Source organism: Mauremys reevesii, linkage group 2, assembly GCF_016161935.1.
Source record: "Mauremys reevesii isolate NIE-2019 linkage group 2, ASM1616193v1, whole genome shotgun sequence".
NCBI lineage: Eukaryota > Metazoa > Chordata > Testudines > Geoemydidae > Mauremys > Mauremys reevesii.
The window spans coordinates 280,403,035-280,425,692 of NC_052624.1; the positions used below are offsets into that span (position 1 = coordinate 280,403,035).

General features: G+C 41.8%; 1 protein-coding gene across 23 annotated transcripts in view; it reads right to left on the reverse strand.

Annotated features, from left to right (window-relative positions):
* TSNARE1 (t-SNARE domain containing 1) overlaps positions 1-22,658 on the reverse strand; it is a 667,577-nt gene that overhangs the window by 301,996 nt on the left and 342,923 nt on the right. For all 23 annotated transcript variants that reach the window (XM_039525402.1, XM_039525408.1, XM_039525403.1 and 20 more), the window contains 3 exons: positions 18,334-18,424; positions 11,485-11,559; positions 8,701-8,757 (listed from right to left, as the gene is read on the reverse strand). In XM_039525402.1, the coding sequence (XP_039381336.1) occupies positions 8,701-8,757; positions 11,485-11,559; positions 18,334-18,424 (223 nt within the window). The remainder of the gene's footprint in view (positions 1-8,700; positions 8,758-11,484; positions 11,560-18,333; positions 18,425-22,658) is intronic.

Genomic DNA, 22,658 nt, shown 5'->3' on the forward strand with positions numbered 1-22,658 from the left:
TTCCCCTCTTCTTGTAGGACTAGCCACTCTTCTCTTATTCCTTGCCCTCCCACCTCTTGTTACTGCTTGCTGTACCCCATCTTGTGTCTCCAACTCAGTAAGCCTGTTCCTGAGCTCTCCTTCACTAGCCAGTCTTGTCCTCTGCCTGGTTCTCACAGTCACACGCTTCCACTGGCCGCTCTTGTCACCCAGCACTCTACCCTCACAGTTCTCCAGTCCAGCTTGCACTTGCGAGTCTTGATTTCCATTCAGTCTCTTCTTGCTTTCCCTCCATCATCTGCTTGAATCCACTTCAAACTCAACCATAGTTTCTACCGCATCTCTAAACCGCAGATCTTCTCTTCCATCAGCTCTATCAGGTGGCACTTCATACAAATGAAGCGCTTTTCAGGTACCCACTCCAGGATAATGTACATGCCGCAGCTTCCACATCCAGTCATAGAATCATAGAATATCAGGGTTGGAAAAGGGACCTCAGGAGGTCATCTAGTCCAACCCCCTGCTCAAAACAGGACCAATCTACGGATAGATTTTTACCCCAGTTCCCTAAATGGCCCCCTCAAGGACTGAACTCACAACCCTGGGTTTAGCAGGCCAATGCTCAAACTGCTGAGTCATCTTCATAGTCTCTTCCATTCCTTGGGTCACTATTACTGCTGCCTTTGTAGCTGTCATAGCCCTCCCTCCTAAGCTCCTGTCATGGAGAACACACACACCCCCTACCTCTCTGCCAGACTTTTACACACACACACACACACACACACACACACCCTCTCTACCAGAGTTCCAGTACAAACCTCCGTTCCAAGCTCAATTTGCTGGCTCCTCTGCCATGGGCTGGCTACTTAGCTAGAAAAGCCCCTTAATCAGGGTTCTGTTATGATCCAAAGCTCTGCTTTAGAGAGAAAGTTTGGATTGGGTGAAAGTGTCACTTTGTCTATCTGAAGAACTGAACATGGAGGATTCACCATCAAAGCCTATAGCTCATACACTCGCTGTCTCCTAACCAACGTCATAGCTAATCAGAGTGCTATAAAGTCTTCTGTAGTCTGATCAGGTGACTGCATTAGTTTAATCAAGTCTTGTTTCAGTTCCCAACGAAGGCGCCATGAACCAGAAGAAAATTATTCAATTAACATATTTCTTCATTATGGGGGTAGTTAATGTTGAAATAACCTTGAACAGATGTACCAATTGACATTATATTTACTAGATAAGCTGCAGACAATCCTGATCGCTTAAAATATACTAGCTAATCCAAAACATTAGGAATTGGGACTGACATTAAGATGAGCCATTTGTTAAACGATCATAATAAAAATCTGTTCTATTTGTATGCAAAAGCCTTCTTTTTGTCAGTCTGTAAGAGGATGTTTTGTATTTCAAAAAAACCCCAAACACTCCATGACTATTCAGTTTGGATTCCGGATGAATATATCATTTTGACATAACAATCCTGCAAAAAATGTTGGGATGAAAAGTATGATACACAGTAGTTACATTAAAGTCATTGTGGACATAATTTATATTGACCAGTCATAAATTATTTTGATTGTAATCTCTTTGGGGCCATTTTGTTCTGGTTGTGTACAGTTCCAAGCACAATGAGGACCTGCTCTCTGACTGGGGCTCCTAGGTGTTATGGTACTACAAATAAATAGATAACAACAATAGTAGGACAATAAATACCACAACATTACCACAGACATTTCCTCTTCTAAGTATAGGAAATAAGGGGGTAACCCAAAACCCACTGAAGTAAGCGGATTGACTTGAATGGACATTTCATCAGATCTCAACTGCAGTACTTCACATAGCATGTTTGGCAAATATTGTCTTTTTAGATTGTGGCCACAGTAGAGGTATGATAAATTATGTATAAAGTCAATGGATGATTCTCGTTAAATCTGAAGATTAAATCTTAATGTCCCAAATGAGAATTTTGTTGTATTCAGCAACAAAGAGGAATTTAAAGAGAGATGCACACACACATGCATACACAAGCGTGCAAATGCCCGTGCGCACACACACAAAAGAAGCAGAAGTCACACTTCCTGCAAGGAGGAAGGGCATTTGAAGCCGAGATAAATTGGTGTGATTTACAGAAATACTCTCTTTAAATGTAAACAGAGGTTTATTAGCCTTCTTTTAAAGAAACATAATTTATTGACCCTTGAAGGGTCAAGTAGTCGTACAAAAGAAAAAATAATAAAAAAAATGGCAACTGTTCTGTTCAACGGTAGTAATTATCCTCTTCCTCTGAGTGGGAAGGAGGAAATAATGAGGGTGGCATTATACGATCAGAATTACAGTCATTTTATTTTCTAAAAACACCCGAAAAAAAGTGTTTCGGGTTTTTTTTTAAACTGTCAGTTTGGATTTTGCCAATTTCTGGAAAGGTTCCAGTTTACACTGTATTTCTTATTTGTAACAAAGTTGTACTTTTCCCTTCCAAACATTTCCAGGGATCGGTCAGGAGGGATGTGTGTTGAGGGGATCCATTATCAGTCGAGTAATAAGTAAAACTGAGTTCACGACCAATTATAATAACTGAAGACCCTGTGAGAACCTTGAGCAAAAGAAGGAGCCCTGAAGAGAGTTCACCCATGCAGAATACACTGGAGCTGCTGACATACTGACCCATTCAAGACTAGCGATGGTGCTCAAGCTGGATCCTCCCTGGTCCATTTCAGTGTAGCTGATGGCATGGCAGGGTACTTGAGAGCCCTTCAACTTTAGAACTCATTCCTCCTTTTCATTCAATGTAGCTTGTACTTGTTTATCTTCAGGACATACTGCAGGGCACTGGGCGCTGGACTAGATGACCTCCTGACGTCCCTTCCAGCTCTAAACTTCTATGGTGCTATGATTTATGGTACACTGCAAGTCTCCTCTTTCATAGAATCATAGAATATCAGGGTTGCAAGGGACCTCAGGAGGTCATTTAGTCCAACCCCCCTGCTCAGTGAGGTGTTTGGGGAAGGAGATGTTATATGAGAAGTAATAACTGATAAGAACAAGATAGTATCAGAGGGGTAGCCGTGTTAGTCTGGATCTGTAAAAGCAACAAAGAATCCTGTGGCACCTTATAGACTAACAGACGTTTTGCAGCATGAGCTTTCGTGGGTGAATACCCACTTCTTCGGATGCAAGAAGAAGTGAATACCCACTTCTTCTTGCATCCGAAGAAGTGGGTATTCACCCATGAAAGCTCATGCTGCAAAACGTCTGTTAGTCTATAAGGTGCCACAGGATTCTTTGTTGCTTTTAAAGAACAAGATACTTTTCCTCAATTCTCCTTTGCAACATGGTTTAAGGAGGTACAGCCATACTTTGCGGAGTTGCTGATAGGCAGCAGGTTTAAAACAAATAAAAGGAAGTTCTTCTTCATGCAGCGCACAGTCAACTTGTGGAACTCCTTACCTGAGGAGGTTGTGAAGGCTAGGACTATAACAATGTTTAAAAGGGGACTGGATAAATTCATGGTGGCTAAGTCCATAAATGGCTATTAGCCAGAATGGGTAAGAATGGTGTCCCTAGCCTCTGTTCGTCAGAGGATGGAGATGGATGGCAGGAGAGAGATCACTTGATCATTGCCTGTTAGGTTCACTCCCTCTGGGGCACCTGGCATTGGCCACTGTCAGTAGACAGATACTGGGCTAGATGGACCTTTGGTCTGACCCGGTACGGCCTTTCTTATGTTCTTATGATGGCTTTTGTTTTTTACATTTGATTGTGCATTTATGTGCCTGTTAAAGGAGTCTAGAGCTTGTGATCAGTGTCTCTTGGTAGATACTGTAAAGCCAAATAAGCAAAATAGAATAATTCATTAAACATTAATGCAAATACCTTAAAACAAAGTCTCCTGAAGTTTCCCTTTGCATCCTTTAAAGCAGCGGTTCTCAAACTTCATCACAATGCGACCCCCTTCTGACAACAAAAAAATACTACACAACCCTGGGGGGGTGGGGACCGAAGCCTGAGCCTGAGCCCGCCCAAGCCCCATCATCCCGGGGGTTGGGGGGGCAAAGCCGAAGCCCCACTGCCCCAGTGTGAGAAGCACTGCTTTAAAGCATTGCCACCAGAGAGGGAATGCACAGGAAATTCATTACTTCCCAAAGGATTCTCATTAGGATTTAGGTAACTGAACATCTCACCATGCCTGCCCACTAGTACAAGTGGAAGATTGTAGGGTACGGATTCTATCAGTTTTTTAAACCTGTTACAATGAATTGCAATTGGGAAAGGGGTGGGGGGACGAACCCTCTGCATTATGGCAGCATTCTCATGGAGATTTTTCCTACACAAACATCAGGAAATTAACTGTGTTTTTTTCCAAAACAAGCACAAATCAGCTCTCCTGCACATATGCTGCATTTTATATCACTGTACAAGGTGTTAACAGTAATGCCTTAAAATATGCACAATATAGTGGAGTTGCTGTGGGAACCATAATTTTGAATTTCCTGACTCCTGTGCGGGTGGGGAAAAAAATCAACCATAACAGTCATTGCTTTAACATCAGCAAGTTTTATACATTTAATTTCTTTTGTATATTTTAAAGAAGGAGAAAACAAAAAGATCCCAGATGGGTTATAGAAGGAAATATTCCCACACACACAAGTTCAAACCTGATCTGTGCATGTTCATCAGGGAATTGCACATACAACCTCAGGTATTGCAGGCACCTAAGCTGGGCATATGCAAATCTGCCTATGTACACAAGTATGCTTTGAAGATGTGGTCCTGTCAGATATGAATTTCCACAAAAGGACATTTCAGAACCACCATTTCACATGCACTGAAGTAAAAAGACACCAACTTTAACTGGCAAAGTGTAAGATTTGAAGAAAAGGGACTTCCAGCTGAGACATGTTTAGCCCAGCCCCTAACAACTCAGCCAGGGGAAAAAAATCTCTTCTGCTTCACTTAGTAAACATGCTATCTTTGAATCTCAACAGTCCCCGTTTGTGTCTCAGCTGTGGTTACATCAAATCAGGACAAGCATGGAATCCCGCCACAAACTAGAGATCTCCACTAACTGGTGAAGTCCACTCCAATGACTGACGCTAGACGTCTAACACAGCAGCAACATAGCAGTAAAACAAGCGGAGCATCTATTTTTAAAATTTTCACTGTGTAATACAAACTGGATTCTTCTGATATCCATGATGCTAGCTCCTTTCTTTGGAACTCTATTCTGTCCTGATAACATTTCTCAACTTAGTTATAAATCACTTGTCTGGGATTTTATCTTTTTGGGGCAGATATTTCACTGTCATCCCTTCTGTCATCACTGTCATCCACAAATCAACGGTGACTGATCTTCAGTGGTAGAGCTGGCCATCTTGGGCTCAACTCTTCAAGGGGCTGAGAGCTCTCCAGACATGGTTGATTCAGATTTTGAATAAAGGTTCAAATAATTTCACCAATCCTCATTACAAAAATCAATGGCCTGATTTTCAGAGGGGAAGTCCAGCAACTGCTCCCGTTAAGTTGAACGTAAGCTGTGGACACTCAGCATGCCTGAGATTCAGACCAGTAGACTATAGCCTGGTAATGCCTCCAACGTCACAGTTTATCAAGCGGACAATATTTTATGTTGTCTTAATTTTTAATCCTGACTGGAGCCAAATAAATTACCTTAAATCCATTTAGATCCTTAACCACAGCTTTGAATAATTTTCTTACTCACCATTTAAAGCACATAATGATAATAAAGCACCTAAAGATAATAGAAGTTCTCTTATGAATATTAGATCAATTTCCTCAAATTACTGGGGTTTTAAGGGACAAATCTAAATCAAGTCATTGTTTTATATTGGCTTTAGTGGGTTCAGGATTTAGTTTATGAAGAATATGTACAGGAAGCAATTATGGTAAGATCTAAGTTACCTATTTTCTTTTAAAAAATGTGGGTTAAAAATTGCTTTCAGTTGTATACAAAAGTCAGTGTAGCTACACTGATGAATCACAGAATACCAGGGTTGGAAGGGACCTCAGGAGGTCATCTAGTCCAACCCCCTGCTCAAAGCAGTGCCAATCCCCAAACAGATTTTTACCTCTATTCCCTAAATGGCCCCCTCAAGGATTGAACTCACAACCCTAAGTTTAGCAGGCTAATGCTCAAACCATTGAGTTATCTCTCCCCCCAGAAGTAGAATGTGGCCCAAGATGTCCAATATTTCTGTGGCTATCCACAAAAGATCCATAGTTGGTGTAAAGCAGCCTAGCTCCATTGAGGTCAGTTTAGTCTCTCAGTTTAAACCAGTTCAGGAAGGCATCCTTAATTTAAGAAAGATGCTTAAGCATGTGTTTAGCTTTAAGCAGGTACTTAGATGGTTTCTTGACTTAGAGTGTTAGTTTCCACCAAAGATATCATATTCACAATGAACCAGATTGTATTCCCATTGTAATCAACGCAAGTTTGTACATTGACTTAAGTGGAATCAGGATTTGGCCAACTAAGATACAAGAATATGCCATTTGGGATTTTTTTTCATAGATTCATAGATTCTAGGACTGGAAGGGACCTCGAGAGGTCATCAAGTCCAGTCCCCTGCCCTCTTGGCAGGACCAAATACTGTCTAGACCATCCCTGATAGACATTTATCTAAACTGCTCTTAAATATCTCCAGATATGGAGATTCTACAACCTCCCTAGGCAATTTATTCCAGTGTTTAACCACCCTGACAGTTAGGAACTTTTTTCTAATGTCCAACCTAAACCTCCCTTGCTGCAGTTTAAGCCCACTGCTTCTTGTTCTATCCTTAGAGGCGAAGGTGAACAAGTTTTCTCCCTCCTCCTTATGACACCCTTTTAGATACCTGAAAACTGCTATCATGTCCCCTCTCTGTCTTCTCTTTTCCAAACTAAACAAACCCAATTCTTTCAGCCTTCCTTCATAGGTCATGTTCTCTAGACCCCTAATCATTCTTGTTGCTCTTTTCTGGACCCTCTCCAATTTCTCCACATCTTTCTTGAAATGCGGTGCCCAGAACTGGACACAATACTCCAGTTGAGGCCTGACCAGCGCAGAGTAGAGCGGAAGAATGACTTCTCGTGTGTTGCTCATAACACACCTGTTAATGCAGCCCAGAATCATGTTGGTTTTTTTGCAACAGCATCACACTGTTGACTCATATTTAGCTTGTGGTCCACTATAACCCCTAGATCCCTTTCTGCCGTACTCCTTCCTAGACAGTCTCTTCCCATTTTGTATGTGTGAAACTGATTTTTCCTTCCTAAGTGGAGTACTTTGCATTTGTCTTTGTTAAACTTCATCCTGTTTACCTCAGACCATTTCTCCAATTTGTCCAGAACATTTTGAATTATGACCCTGTCCTCCAAAGCAGTTGCAATCCCTCCCAGTTTGGTATCATCTGCAAACTTAATAAGCGTACTTTCTAAGCCAATAGCTAAGTAGTTGATGAAGATATGGAACAGAGCCGGTCCCAAAATAGACCCCTGCGGAACCCCACTTGTTATACCTTTCCAGCAGGATTGGGAACCATTAATAACTACTCTCTGAGTATGGTTATCCAGCCAGTTATGCACCCACCTTATAGCAGCCCCATCTAAATTGTATTTGCCTAGTTTATTGATAAGAATATCATGCAAGACCGTATCAAATGCCTTACTAAAGTCTAGGTATGCCATCATGTGCAATACTCTATCCATGATTAATCACAACTTGCTGGGGGTATGTGGGGGGAAAAAGACATCACAAGGCATAAACACATAACTGAATAACACAATTAAAGTATATTCCTTCCAAGGTACAAAGAGCTAATGGAACCGTTTAACAAGGCAGCTTTATCTGAGATTAAAGAAATACACTAACACCTCAGTAAACTAATACCAACTAAGTTACAACAAAGTCAGACACAGAACCTTAATTATCTGAAACCTGCAAATTAATATGAATTTTTGGCCTATTTCTTTTCCATAGTTGCAGAATCATTTGTGAATCCACACCCCACTCTCCAGAACAGCTCCCTAGCACAGATGGTCATTTTTTTTTAAATCAACCTGATTTTACACATGAAAAAAAAATGCCATTTTCTCAAATCCAAAGTTTTATGCAACAAAAATTAAGTTTTGCCAAGAAAGAAAGAAAGAAAGAAAGCAAGCAATGATCAGTGTAGACATTTGGTCTCAGGCCGCAGACCAGGCTCTGAGACCCACCCCTCTCGCAGGGTCTCAGAGCCCAGGCTACAGCCCAACCATGAATATCTACACTACAGTTTTACAGCCCTCGGCTGACCCAGGCCTCTGCAGGCCTTTTATTGGAGTGCATAAATTCCCTAAGTGACCACACCTTAAAACTGAGGTCTGAGATACAGTATCAGAAACATTCCCTACTTGTAAAAACAGTTAGATGTGAAAAAATCTCCCCAGGAAAGTCCATTTCTAGAGACATTTCGGAGTGGACAAAACAGTAGAAAGCATATGGTAGGGAATAGACCTGTATTAGCCAGGAACTGAACAAGATAATTCAACATTTCTATTTTTTAGGATTCTATGATCATTGCCATCTGCCAAGGGTGACACATGCTACTGAACAATATACAATTTTAAAAGGAGGAACAACCCCATTGAATTCAGTGGAACTACTCCACATCAGTAAGGGGATTACAGATTAGCACTTTATTAATGCTTCAGTTATTGTCCTCTAAAGTTCAAGCACACATACCTACCTGTTTGCTGCTTCTCTGCCCGGAAGGAAGCAAAGCTTTGGACTTCTCTGCTATTTTCTGCCAAAGGAAAAAAAAAAGGGATTTTTGGCATCAATGGTCAAATATTTTTGAGGGGGGAGGAATCACATTTAACTCTTTTTTCATTCACATTATATTTTTTAAAAAATAGAAATTAAAATAACCCTGTAGCTTAGCAATGGAAAAACTGCCTTGAAGAAGTAGACCTTTCAGGAATGAAGTCATTTAAGCTTCAAGCATGACAAGGTTATCAAAACCAAAATATGCATTTAAGAAATGACAGTCAGGACGTGGGTAAGTAGCAATTTACCAGTCAGTTCAGCTTCCTGCCACAACCGGGCATTCGCAAAATGCAACAGCTAATTTTGGCACTATGGGATTTATTTAAAAAGTCAGATGTACAGCACAGATGGAATATGCTGATGAACATGAATCTAACAACAAACAAACTCATTACACAGATATTTTTGACTTGTGATTTAACGAGACAGTGCCATCTAATTTAGACTCAGCACTTAGGTTTTTGAAACAGAGGCGGAAAGGTTGTATGAAGAGACATATGCATAGAAATAATACAGTGGCATTTCTACATACAAACTTTAAAGACTAATTAGTTGGGGATTTGTCCTGCTTTGACCAGGGGATTGGACTAGATACCTCCTGAGGTCCCTTCCAACCTTCATATTCTAGGATTCTATGGAAACTTTTTTAAAAAAACCACTTTCCTGCAGCATTGGAAACCCAAACAAACAGCGTGGCTCTAATGCAGGAGAAACAGTAAGTGAATCTTCCCAGTCTACTTCCATCATCACATGCAAAAAAGTCAACTGTGTCAGTGGTGTAGTGTACATGAGGGTTTTTAAAAAAATAATAAATTCTTTCAACTTCACTGATATAATGTGTTATCAACAAAGGACCCAATTCAGCAAAGCACTTAAGAACATGTTTGACTTTAATGGGTCTTAAGCAGATGCTTACAACTAAGCACATAATTAAAGAGTTTTGCTAAGCAGGGGTGGGACAGCCCACATTTAAAATGAAGTACAGGTTAAAGCGGTTAATCAAGGCCAGAGAAAGAACTAGTTGTTATTCAGACACCTGACTTTTACCCTGATGGTACCTCTTTGGTACCCATCAGAAATAGAACTGGTTTGTGTGTGTGTTTAATAAAAATAAATGAAATCCTATTAGATCCTCATAGAAAGTGTCTTGTATGCAAGTGTTAGGGCTGGATTGTATGCTTCAAATATTTCATTTGCACAGAATCCTCCTTCTCCCCACTTTCGACACAAGCGCATGGCACTCCCATTGCAGAAGGGTAAGTAGGAGCTCAAGTTTGGTCAGGCTGCGCTTCAGCAGGGTTTGGAGCACTCAGGCAGATGCCTCATTGAGTAGGGTTGGCTGGGACTTTTCTGACAAAGTGGCTTTTTTGCTGGGAAATGCCAATTTGTTGAAACTGAAGTGTTCTGTGGAAACGGTTCGGTTTTGATGAACTTCAGTTGAAATGCCAGCTTGCCTAGTGGTTTGCTGGGGGGTTCAGGCTTACAGGGTCCGTAGTTCCAGGACAACCCTCCCATGTGGACTAGGAAGACCTGGGACACCCGACTCTAGCAAGGGCTACCAGGTATGTCTACACAACCTGTAGAAGCTGGGTGGAGAGACTCGGGCTGGCAGGGTTCGCGGTAGCGCTCTAAAAATAGCTGTGAGGCTCAGTCCCACGGGCTGTGTAGACACAGCCTGAGGGTATTGGCTTCCAACTCTGCTTCAGCTGGGGCCTCCAACTCTGAGGCAGTCTCCATTGTGAGGCTGCCCCAGAGCCAGGGAGTCCCCTTGAGCCAGAGGTATCGGCTCTGTTTCAGAATAACCAAAAGGAAACATTTCAATTTTTCTCAAAAAAAAAAAAAATCCAGAATTTTCTTTCTGCAGGAAATTGCAAAATGTCTAGTCTTCGTTCTGGTTTGAAATTAAAACTTTTCTTTAAAGTATCAGAATCTCCTGCGGAATGGAAATTCCAAATTTTGACCAGCTCTACCCCGAGGCTATCATATGTGGAACAGATGATAATTGAGAGGACAGGGTTGGGGAAGTAAATTTGTGAGTCATCCGCATAGAGATAACTGGTGAAACCTTGCAAATGGAGAAGGTCACCCAGGAATAAGGTGGGGAGGGAAACCAGAAGGAGAGGATTGGCTTTTGGTTATTTCATTTAACAGTTTGAGCTGTTGCAGCATTTTCTATTCAGCTATAGGCCTCTGGAATCCTTAGGGTCTTAAACTTTTAATTTAGCAGAGCTGTCAAGGTAGGTCAACGTTTAAGCCTAACGATGTTGGACAGTGTCCCTTTAAATTGCATAGGTAAGAGCAACGCTGCACACTAAAGTTTCTTTTTCTCTTTCACCTCCCCTAAAGTCACACTAGCCATCCTGCATCTGTTGTGTCACTCTCCGATGCGCCATGCTGTGCTGTCATCACAGTACTACAGCTGCCCCTGACATTCAGCCATGGATGGATGGAGCCAGTTTATCAGTAAATTATTTTATATGTTGCTATTTCACTAAATGTTTTGCGGTATTTCCATACACTGTGCCACAAAACAACAGGACGAATATGTTGCAATGATCATGCCGTATAACACAGACACAAAAAAAAAGACATGAGACACCCTATTGGTCAGTTCCATGCTCTTGGGAGTCCATAGTTGCTGTTGATCAACATATTTCCAAATCCGCAAATCAAACAGTGAAAGGAAGTGCAGGAGTCCTATTACCTTTTGCACAGCTCCATATCGCTGGATGGCATCAGACAGCTGGTTATTCAACCTGTCCAGCTGAAGTCGCTCTTGCTGTATTTAGAAGACAAAAGTAAAGTAACAAAATCAGTACTAACCAATAAAATGGCTGACAATTCAGCAGAAAGTGATTGTGTATGACCTTGAGCTGTGATCCTGCAAGATCTCCTAAGCTAAGCAACATTAGATCTGCCTGGTATTTCAACAGTATCTGAATTACTAGAAATACCAAGGTGCTACAGCAAGTTATTTTGGTTAGTGAGTAAGGGGATGCTTTACCCTTTGAGTTTTCCAAGTAGTCTCCCATGTATTTACCAAACTGGACTGATTTTGCTTAGTTTATGCAACCAAGCACTTCCAAAGGAAGAGCTAGACACCATTGTTGGACAAATAAAACTAGATCAGAAACAATACAAGAGAAAATACAATAGGGAACAATCCTAGACTATTTTTCTCCCACAATACTTTATTATTTATTTAATAAATAGACTATGACGCTCATCCATGTAGTATCTGGACCACACTATCTAACAGGCCTTTTGCATGTCTAATTTCAACAGGCCAAATCCCAAAGCCCTTATATTTCACTCTGACATTACTAAGTCTAGTCTAAAGAATAAACATTTTCTGGTAGGAAAGTCGCTTATGGGTGTGATTTTTATGACATTTTTATACCAGCAAAAGCCTAATGCAGATCTAGTTATACCAAGAAAAAAATATATATGTTTGCTAGTATAGCTTATTTCACTCAGGAAACTGGTACAATCTACAAGGGCAAAATTACTTTTTTTGTCAATATAAGCTGTACAGTTATACCAGCAAACCCCTCCTAGTGTAGATCTGGCCTAATGCAAATTCCCATTGGCATCCGTGGGAGTTTGACTTCAGGCAAAATCTGAGTAAAGACCTCAGGTTTTGTCCATATGATTTCACAGGAGGTCTGCCAGACATCATGACATTCATTTTAGGGCCGGTCAAATCATATTTGGAGAATACATTAGTGGATGAATTTCACCAGTACTCACAGAACGTTATATTCAGCAAATACTTTTTGCAGCATTCAATCAGCAATATTATTCAGCGAGTACATAATGTGATGAATATCAGCGCAATTTGCCAAAAAAGCAGAAAAATGCCTTTTCCGCTGTTCGGCCAGATCTAATTGATATGAATTATCATGTCACACTGATGATGCTACAGTCAAGAAACCACTGAGAATATGTAAGCTTTATTCTCATTACAAATCCCCATATTCTCTTTTGGGAAAACAGAGTATTTGTTCACAAGCTGCCAAAAAATACAAAATCAAAACCAAAAAACAACAAACACTCTGTATCCATTATACAACAAACGCACAAGATGGTGCAATACTATAGGTATATTGAAAATGAAAAGCAAACATATTACAGCAGGATGCTCTAGACACCACATTTTAATTCATGCATTTATTTAATGACAACACGTCTATAGAAGAGATGTTATCAATGGAACAGAATGTTGCAGCGTGGTCTCCTGCAGCTCTTTTTTAATGCCAAGGCAGACCCCAAATGTCTTTAATGCAGCGGACATTGATTCTGGAAGAATGAATGTCACATCAAAAGGAGTTTATTTGGATGATGACAAATGACTGATTGGACCATTTTGTCTGATGGATGATTCTGTACTTGGTCTGATTGAGAACTTTGCAACCAGCATCAGTGAGGATTACCAGTATATTACAATTAGCAAGAAGGGCTGGATGAAAAGCAGAGCTGCCAGCACACATGTTTTCAGGCACCAGATCACTGAGTGTGTGTCTCCTCACCTAGTTCCAGTTTCCAGGTTGTTTAATCCACCCCCAGTAACTGTACTGATCAAAATCCATCCAAACCCAGTCCAGCACCCACTGGAGTAAAAAAGAATTTTATCACTGACTTCAAAGAGAGCAGGAGCTCTTAGAATTAGAATTTCAGTAAAAAAAGATGCCCAAGCCAGCAGTGCTTCTCCAAATAACATGCTGTAAACAGGAATAGTTCAATGGGCTGCAGCATTACTGTTCTAAAATGGAGGGCTTCGGACCAACACTATAGTATTTTTTAATCAGCGTCTGTGTTGGATCATCTTTCAGAAACCATCAGTGGTTCAGAGGAGTCCTCTGAAGCCTTGGAGCTTGCATCTTAAAATTCAAGCCCCTTGTGGGCTAAAGTATTCAGGTTTGCATAGAGATATGTTGGGAGAAAGGGAGGGGGCATCATTTAAAAAAAAATGATAGTGTATTACAATCACTGCTCAAAAACATCTAGCAACTCTGTGCATGTTTTATTGGTTCAGACATTGCTGAGGAATAGGGAAGGTATATTTTAGAAGGGATGGGGGATGCATGATTAAATTATTAAAATCGCTTACTAATAATAACCACATCCGGCTCTTACATCACATTTCTCATCCTCAGATTTCAAAGCACTTTAGAAGACGGGAACATGATCCCCAGTTTAGAGACACCATCACTTTTGAACAAGCTTTACAAACATGGATTCAGACATGTTCTCTGCCCTGAAGAACTTAACTAATGAGATCATTCAAACCTTACATTAGCATCATAAGAAACACTGGAACCCTAGCCTGGCCCAGTGTTAGACAGGGGCTTTTCTGGGTGAGCCCTTTAATGTTGGTTAGAGACAGCATCAGCATAACTGCGTGTCCAGCTAGACCAGCATCCTGCCTCCTCTCACATGGATCCAATCAACGGTCTATCTACACCAGCATCTATTCCTGATATACTATGAATTCATCCAGGTGGGCCTCCTGCCTCCAACAATTCTAGCCAATAAATGATGCTTCAAAGGAAGGCAGGAAAAAAAACCCATAATGCACTTGGCTGGTGGCACATCACTGTTGGACAAGAAAAACTTCTTGTGCAAAGCAGTACACAGAAAAATGGATCAGAAGGGACTGACTATAAAGCTTTAAATCAATGGAACGTTTCTCATGCTATAAGAAACTTTACAAGAGGAAAGCTTCGGAACACTATCCAGAGATTCCCCCAGAGTGACTTAGAGACCCAGCAACCAATCCCTATCAGAGCCATCTGTTTTATAGAAGGGAGAAAGTCTACAGGTTTTACATCAAAATTTGTAGGTTTAATTATTTAAGCTACACACTGTTATAAAGCAAGAGTAAAAAAAGATTTGTTAAATTAATTGACCAGGGAGAGGAAAAGTTATGATGTGATGTCAACACAGAGTTGTGAGTTTATTTCTCCTATTACCATAAACGTTTGCGCCTCTTTTCCTTTCTGCTCTTAAATATACTTTCTTTAATTTAAAAACTTTCTATCCATTACAGTGAAACCTGTTCTGATCACAGCCTCCTCTGCTGGAATCCACCTGGGCTTTATGGGCTGATAATGACATTCAAGCATAAGGCACTGCCATTATTTTTCAGCTCACCTTATTTGACTTCCCCCTGGACCCAATTTGTGTTGCACAAAATAACATGGGGATCTGCACAGAATGGCCAGGCCCTCACATCTCTATAAAATCAGTGAGGCATCTTTTGTTTCATTCCAGCCAGCTTTGATCTGACCATTCAACAGCCCCACAGCTCATTCTCTCTCTGACAAAGGCTACCACGACCCTCGCTAGAGTATTCATTTGCTGCTACATCCTTTTCTTTACCACTCAATACAGGCAGGCAACGGTAAGAAACAATGCTTGCGCTCCTTCATAAAACAACATGGAGTTTTACATTAACACAGCTTCAGCCCCTTAGGGACCATATGGACAAACGCTGAGTCGAGCAGTTCTACTAATACTTGTTCTAGGAGAAGGGACACCGGGAGCAGTGTCTAGGAAGGAAGGAAATATGGAATTCTGGGGAACATCAGGGTGGGAGGGAGAAGATGCAGGGATAGTTTGGGGGATCAGCAGCCCTTGATCCACAAGGAGGGCAAACGCAGAGTGGGAGAGAATGCTGTATGGGAACATCAAGGAGAAGCAGCTGTGGGGGTGGGAAGGGAGCTGAAGGTGCATTGGAAGTTCAAGGGAACATTAGGTAGTGAAAGCTAAAGGAAGAGCAGGTGTGAGGAGAGCACAGATTGCTGAGAGCGCACCAGGAGAAAAGCCAGTAGGGAGAAGGTGTGGCTCGTGGGTCCATGCTCTAGTCATGTGGGTAAAGGACTGGTAGTTGAGAGACAGGGATTATATTCTTGTTTCAGCTACTGAATTACTGTGTTACCAGGGTCTGTCATTTAATAAACACTCAAGTTGATCCTGTTCTCCAAGATGAGCACCAAAGGTGCTTAATGACAGGTGCTTAAGAAAACTAAGCAGTCATGGGATAAAAGGGAAGATCCTCTTATGGATCACAAACTAATTTAAAAAGATAGGAAACAAAGGCCAGGAATAAATGGTTAGTTTTCACAGTGGAGAGAGGTAAATAGTGGGGTCCCCCCAAGAATTTGTACTGGGCCCAGTGCTGTACAACATATTCATAAGTGATCTGGAAAAGGGGGTGAACAGTGAGGTGGCAAAATTTGCAGACAATAGAAAGTTATTCAAGACAGTTAAGTCCAAAGCAGACTGTGAAAAGGGATCTCACAAAACTGGGTGACTGGGCATCAAAATGTCAGACAAAAGTCAATCTTGATAAGCACAACGTAATGCACATCAGAAAATATAATCCCTACTATACATACAAAAGGGGTCTAAATTAGCTGTTACCATTCAAGAAAGAGATCTTGGAGCCATTGTGGAGAATTATCTTAGAACATCCATTCAATGTGCAGTGGCAGGCACAAAAGTGAACAGAATGTTAAGAACCATTAAGACACAAATAGATAATAAGACAGAAAATATCATAATGCGACTATATAAATCCATGGTACGCCCACACCTTGAATACTTCATGTAGATCTGGTCATCTCAAAAGAGATATATTAGAATTGGAAAGGGTAAAAAGAAGGGCAACAGAAATGATTATGGGGTATTTCTGTATGAGGACAGATCAATAAGAATGGGGTGGTCAATTTAGAAAAGAGATGAGTAAGGGGGGATATGATTGAGATTTATAAAATCATGAATGGTATGAAGACAGTGAATAGGAGGTGTTAGTTATCCCTTCATGTAACACAAGAACTAGGGGTCACCCAATGAAATTAATAGGCAGCAGGATTAAAACAAACAAAAAGAAAGTGCTCCTTCACAGAACACACAGCCAGCCTGTGGAACTCATATCCCAAGGATGTTGTGAAGGCCAAAAGTATAAATGTGTTAAAAAAGAACTAGATAAGTTCCTGGAAGATAGGTCCATCAACAGCTATTAGCAAGATGGTCAGGGATGCAACCCCATGCTCCAGTGTCCCTAAACCTCCAACTGCCAGAAGCATCTGACACTGACCACTGTCAGAGACAGGATACTGGGCTAGATGGACCATTGGTCTGACCCAGCATGGCCATTCTTATGAGCACACAGCAAGCCCTGGCCTCTTCCCCAATGAGAATGCGCTTGGCCAAATTCAGCAGTGACATAAATGGTGGTAAGTTACACATTAGAAAGAAGTTGGTCAGAAAATGGGTGTAAGTGGCAAATTGTTAGAAATTGCTGGACAACCAGTAGGGGTGTAACCCACACCAAGTTGGGGGAGTCGATGGGAGATGCACCAGCTTGTGTTAGGAGCTTCTTCTTCTCCTTCTTTCCTATGTCTGGTGTAGAGCAGCAACTACAATTTCACCTGAAGTTGATCAAGCCAAATGGCTACATCAGGAATAGCACAATTTATTGCAGTAATGCCGCCTCCATGTTTATAAATTGGGCAGTAGGTAGCGACATGTTCAATGGTCTGCCGTGGGGAACCACACTTGCATACCGGAAAGTTTTTGATTTTCAATTTGTGCATTAGATGTCCGCATCTACCAAGGTTGGTTCAGAGTTAACCAAAGTGACCATGGAAGGTCAAACCCAGGAATCTTTGGCATGGGATCCAGCACAAGATACTTATTTTTTAAGTCTTGTTTAGCCCAATCTGCTTTCTGATCGTAGCCTGATTGCATGTGGCTAAATAATTGTTCCCAGAAAAAGGCTTTCAGGACTCATGACATTGCGGGGGGCACTGTCAAGGTCTTGGTGGATAGGGGCTGAATATGCCCCTGCGAAAATTGGGTCTGGCATGGCATAAATTATAATATGGTGAGGAACTGCTTTAACTAACAAAGTGAAGCTTTGAACCCCCATCTCCCCCATCCTGGGTGAGTGGTCTACCTACCAGGACACTGGGCATAAGGGGACCACCCACGGCAACTTTTGTGCGAGCTTCAGCATGCTCGGATTTTCCCATCTCTGCCTTGCAGTATGTAAATTGAACATATTTGCACTCAATGAATGCCACACCATGCGAGTGTCACTCCTTTGCCACTTACATCCACTTTCACCTATTTGTAGACTCACCTGTACCCAGTGTGTAATTTGCTCCTCTCTTGACGTCATCACTGACTAGTGTCTAAGGACTTCTGTGGGACCTTCCCCTGCTACTCCAGTTGACATGTAGGCTCTTAAGTTTTAAACACAGTATAGGAAAGAGCTGGGATTTCACTATGTGGCTGTAGATTTCTAATTTAATGAGAGCCAGCCTCAGGAGAGAGCTCTTTCCACAAGTCCTCAGTGGTCACTTGAATCTGTTTTGCAATGATGATTTATTGAGGCAGCATGCGATTCAATACTACCACTACATCAAAGCAAAGAAAATTATAAAGATACCGAGCTCAGCAACTTTAAGGCACTTGCTGCCCACCACTTATCTTTAAAAACCAAACCCAAACTTTATATCTAAATGGCATCTCAAAAGGCACATACCCTAGATGAACCTCTGACAATCTCAGACAGCTGCTTGATAGCTTTTGTGCTGGTAGTAATGGTTTTATTGGTCTCTTGCTGGGTTGCATGCCTGTAGGAAAAAAAAGAGACCATGCAAATTACAATTACAATTTAATTTTATAATGACTCACTCACATAACTCTCCTAACACACTACAGCTATAACAGCAGAATACACACAGGCTATGCTATGAAGCTGTGACGGCAGGTATAAATAGCAGAAGCAGCAACATGAAGGTTGGATAACAGTAAATGCTAGAGAGGGAATCCAGCAAATGGTCACCAGTTGTAGTTAGCAAGAGATATGGGTTTGGATCTGTGGTTTAATATGGGGTGGTGCAAAGGGAGTCAGTGGTGGGTGGAGGGAAGCAGACAGACTGTTACAAATAGCTGGTTTGGCAATAACAAAAGAGGAGAGGAAGGCTGAACCGGAAGAGAAAGAAGAAAAAGAGGGCCTCTAACAGAAAGAGATGTGATGAAGGAACTAGGTGAGGATGAAGTAGGTCAGGATAAGGTTTGGCATTCCGATCTGTAATTTACACCAGCTGGTAAGGTGTACATGATGCAGTTGTGGGTGCAGGCGGTTAATTGTGCTAGCAGGAAGCAAGACTAATCCATTCGGTTATTGGAATCTCTAGTGTTCATGATGATTATTTCTTGGATTTACTACTGAGTGCTGACAGCCTACCCAGTGCTGTGCAATGCAGAGGGAGACGCAGGGAATTGCGCAATGCAGAGGGAGACGCGGCTACATGAGGGAATTGCCATGGAAGATCTAGAAGACCAGGAGACAGATTCTGTATCAGGCAGTAAAAGTAGGTCAGGATGAGGTTTAGCAGCGGGATTTAGGCGCTGCAATGCAACTACAAGGTTAGGCAGCAGTTGAGCAGTGGTTTTGTGAATTCCAGTAGCACCTAAATGTTGAATTTAGGCACTCAAAGTGGCAGCTAGGTGCCTAATTCTCCCTGATGAATCTAGTCCAGACTCTGCCCAAAGAACTTTACCAGCTAAATCAAATATGGCTGCCAGCAGGTAGATATTAATCCCAACCCCTCGCTCGTATTGTATTGCTCATCCCCACTAGAAGGGTGAAGTCTCATTAAAAGTTGGGCAGAAATGTGAAAACCAAGTGAATACATTACAGGTGAACACAACAATTACTTCTTAAAAACAGGTTTCCAATGCCTTATTGGTTATCCAACACAATAGAAAAACAGAGAAATCGTTGAATGCATACACAGCATATCACTACATGAGGCTTAGAAGTCATTTTTACATGGCCACATGCAGCCATTTTTACAAGGTCTTTTGTGGCCAATCTACCAAGTAGTAGTAGTGGGGGGAGGGATAGCTCAGTGGTTTGAGCATTGGCCTGCTAAAGCCAGGGTTGTGAGTTTCATCCTTGAGAGGGCCATTTAGGGATCAGGGACAGTACTTGGTCCTGCTAGTGAAGGCAGAGGACTGGACTCAATAACCTTTCAAGGTCCCTTCCAGCTCTATGAGTTCCCTATCCACCAGGCTATAGAGTACTCTATCAGCAGATAAGAGTGGAACAGCTGTAACAGGAGAGATTGAGAGAGACCAACACACCAGAGTATTCTGTAGCCCCCAATGGCCAAGGCATACATCCACAATGTGGGGGACCCATGTTCAAATCCCTGCTCCATATCAGGCAGAAGGGGGAATTGAACCTGGGTCTCTCACATACCAGTGAGAGCTCTAACTACTGGGGTTGAAGTGGCCACCAACACCACAACTACCGCCGCTTGCTCGCTGTGCTGCCAAAATTTGCAAAACTAGTCCTTCATTTCCTTTGCTTTTAAGTTAAAAACAGCATGGAAACCAACCCAAACCAGATTGTTTCAAGGCATACAAAATGTTTTGTTTGATCCAAAATGAAACTGTTGCCTTCTTCAATTCACCAGCATTTGTTGAAATTTTGGAGTTGATTCAAGTTGAAATGATTTTTTAACTGCCAACACATTGAAAAATCCATTATTCACCTTTCTCTTTGATCCCTTTAACTACTCTCTTATATTTTCATTGATTTATGGAGAATATCACATCCTACCGCATGCAGAGTGTTACGGAGTGTTACAGTGGGACAGACTGAAAACCAAACTCTCCATCATCATTACATCTTTTGTTGTGAGGAATACTTCATAGTCCAATCCCCAAATGAGTCATCCTACTAAGTGCATGACTTCCATGAGTGAGGGTTCCATGATTGAGCCTTTAACAAATACTTCCTTTTAATATAATTTAATATAGAACAAAACACTAGAGTTAATCCTCAGTCACCTTCTTAACCTCAAAAAACTGTCTATCTACAGAAGTTGGAAATTTCCATATGGACAATCCCCATCCCGAAAGTAAAAGGCCTCATTGCTTCTATACATTCAATTCTTTTCAATGTCTGAAGTTGAGTAAAATCCCAGTTCTGTTTGGATTCTAATATAAATTTCAACCTTACATACAGTATATCAGCAGTTCTCAAACCATTTTAATGGGGTTTCCAGGGCCAGCATTATACTTGCTGGGACCCAGGGTTGAAGTTGAAGTCCAAGCTCCATCCCTACGTGGGCGGCAGGGCTTGGCTGCCTCCCCATTTCCCCTGATGGGGGTGGCAGGGTTTGGGTTGCGGACCCCTCCCCACTGACCTGGGGCAGTGGGGCTCAGTCCTCTCGGGGGACTGTAGTAGTAACGTTATTGTCAGAAGGGGATTGCAGTGCCATGAAGTTTGAGAACCCCTGCAGTACATAATACATTCAAGTCTGGTGTAAACTTGTAACTTGGATCCTTCAATTTGTCTGCCTTAAAAAAAACACATTTCAAATAACATTTCAGTGCTCAACTTTGGTAGTTCCAAGTGTGTTGTCAGCATAATTAACTTACTCTGCTTCAGCCTCAGAGATACATTCAGAAATCAGACAGTGATTATATTTAATTTACATTAAATGCTATTAAGATCTTCATTAAAAATAAAGGCCTTGGAATTCCACCTCCTGCAGCATTTTATTTTACTTTAATATGCAATGGTAATAAGATATGCCGCTACTATTATTAGTAGTAGCTTCCTCCATATCCCTCTCCCTATGGAACTGTGCAAGTTAATTAAAGGGATGTCTCAGATGAATACAATTTCATTTTGAGAAAAGTCAGCCACACAATAGTAAGTTAAATATATGATCTATACAGATATAGTGTGAATATTTTATATATGCTGAAAAGAACTACACTGGCTATCATGATGAACTGCAGGACTACAAATGGAATGGAATTCTCTTAGGAGGAGTAAACTTTTCTGATTCGTGTGTGTTTATAAGAAAGGATGCAAAGATACTGAACTCTATAAACCACCAGTGGCGAAAGCTTAGCCCACATAATTCTACAATCAAACCCTTGGCTGCCATTTTCTTTAATATGGAAGTATGGCCCATTGGATGTATAGTTCCTAGCATGCAGTTCAGACAGGTTCTAGACAGGGGCGGCTCTAGGTATTTTGCCGCCCCAAGGACGGCAGGCAGGCTGCCTTCGGCAGCTTGACTGCGGGAGGTCCCCGGTCCCGCTGATTTGGCGGCACGCCTGCGGGAGGTCCGCTGAAGCCGTGGGACCAGCAGACCCTCCGCAGGCATGCTGCCGAAGGCAACCTGCCTGCCGCCCTCGCGGCAAGTGGCAGAGCACCCCCCATGGCTTGCCGCCCAGGCACGTGCTTGGCGTGCTGGTGCCTGGAGCCGCCCCTGGTTCTAGACTAAAAATTCCTTATTTGTAGGCACTAAGTACAGTAACTCCTCACTTAACATTGTAGTTATGTTCCTGAAAAATTTGACTAAGTGAAACGATGTTAAGCAAATCCAATTTCCCCATAAGAATTAATGTAAATGGAGGGGTTAGGTTCCAGGGAATTTTTTTCCACCAGACAAAAGACATATTTATATTTTATATACACACACAGTATAAGTTTAAACAAACAATTTAATACTGGTACACAGTGATGAGGATTGTGAAGCTTGGTTGAGGTGGAGGAGTCAGGGGGTGGGATACTTCCCTTACTGCTAAATGATGATCTAGCAATAGGCTGAGACCTCAGGGGTTAACTCTCTCTCTACACAAGGCAGCAGGAATGGAGGGAGACTGTATTTCCCTTAAGTACACTGCCTTGTTAATTTGACCAGCTTGCTGAAATGCAGCTGCTGCAAGCTCTCTCAGCCCTGAGTCCTCATCTGTCCCCCCGATTTATGGAAGATAGGGTAAGCGGGGTGCAGGAGCAGGGGGGAGGGGGACACCCTGACACTAGCCCCCCCT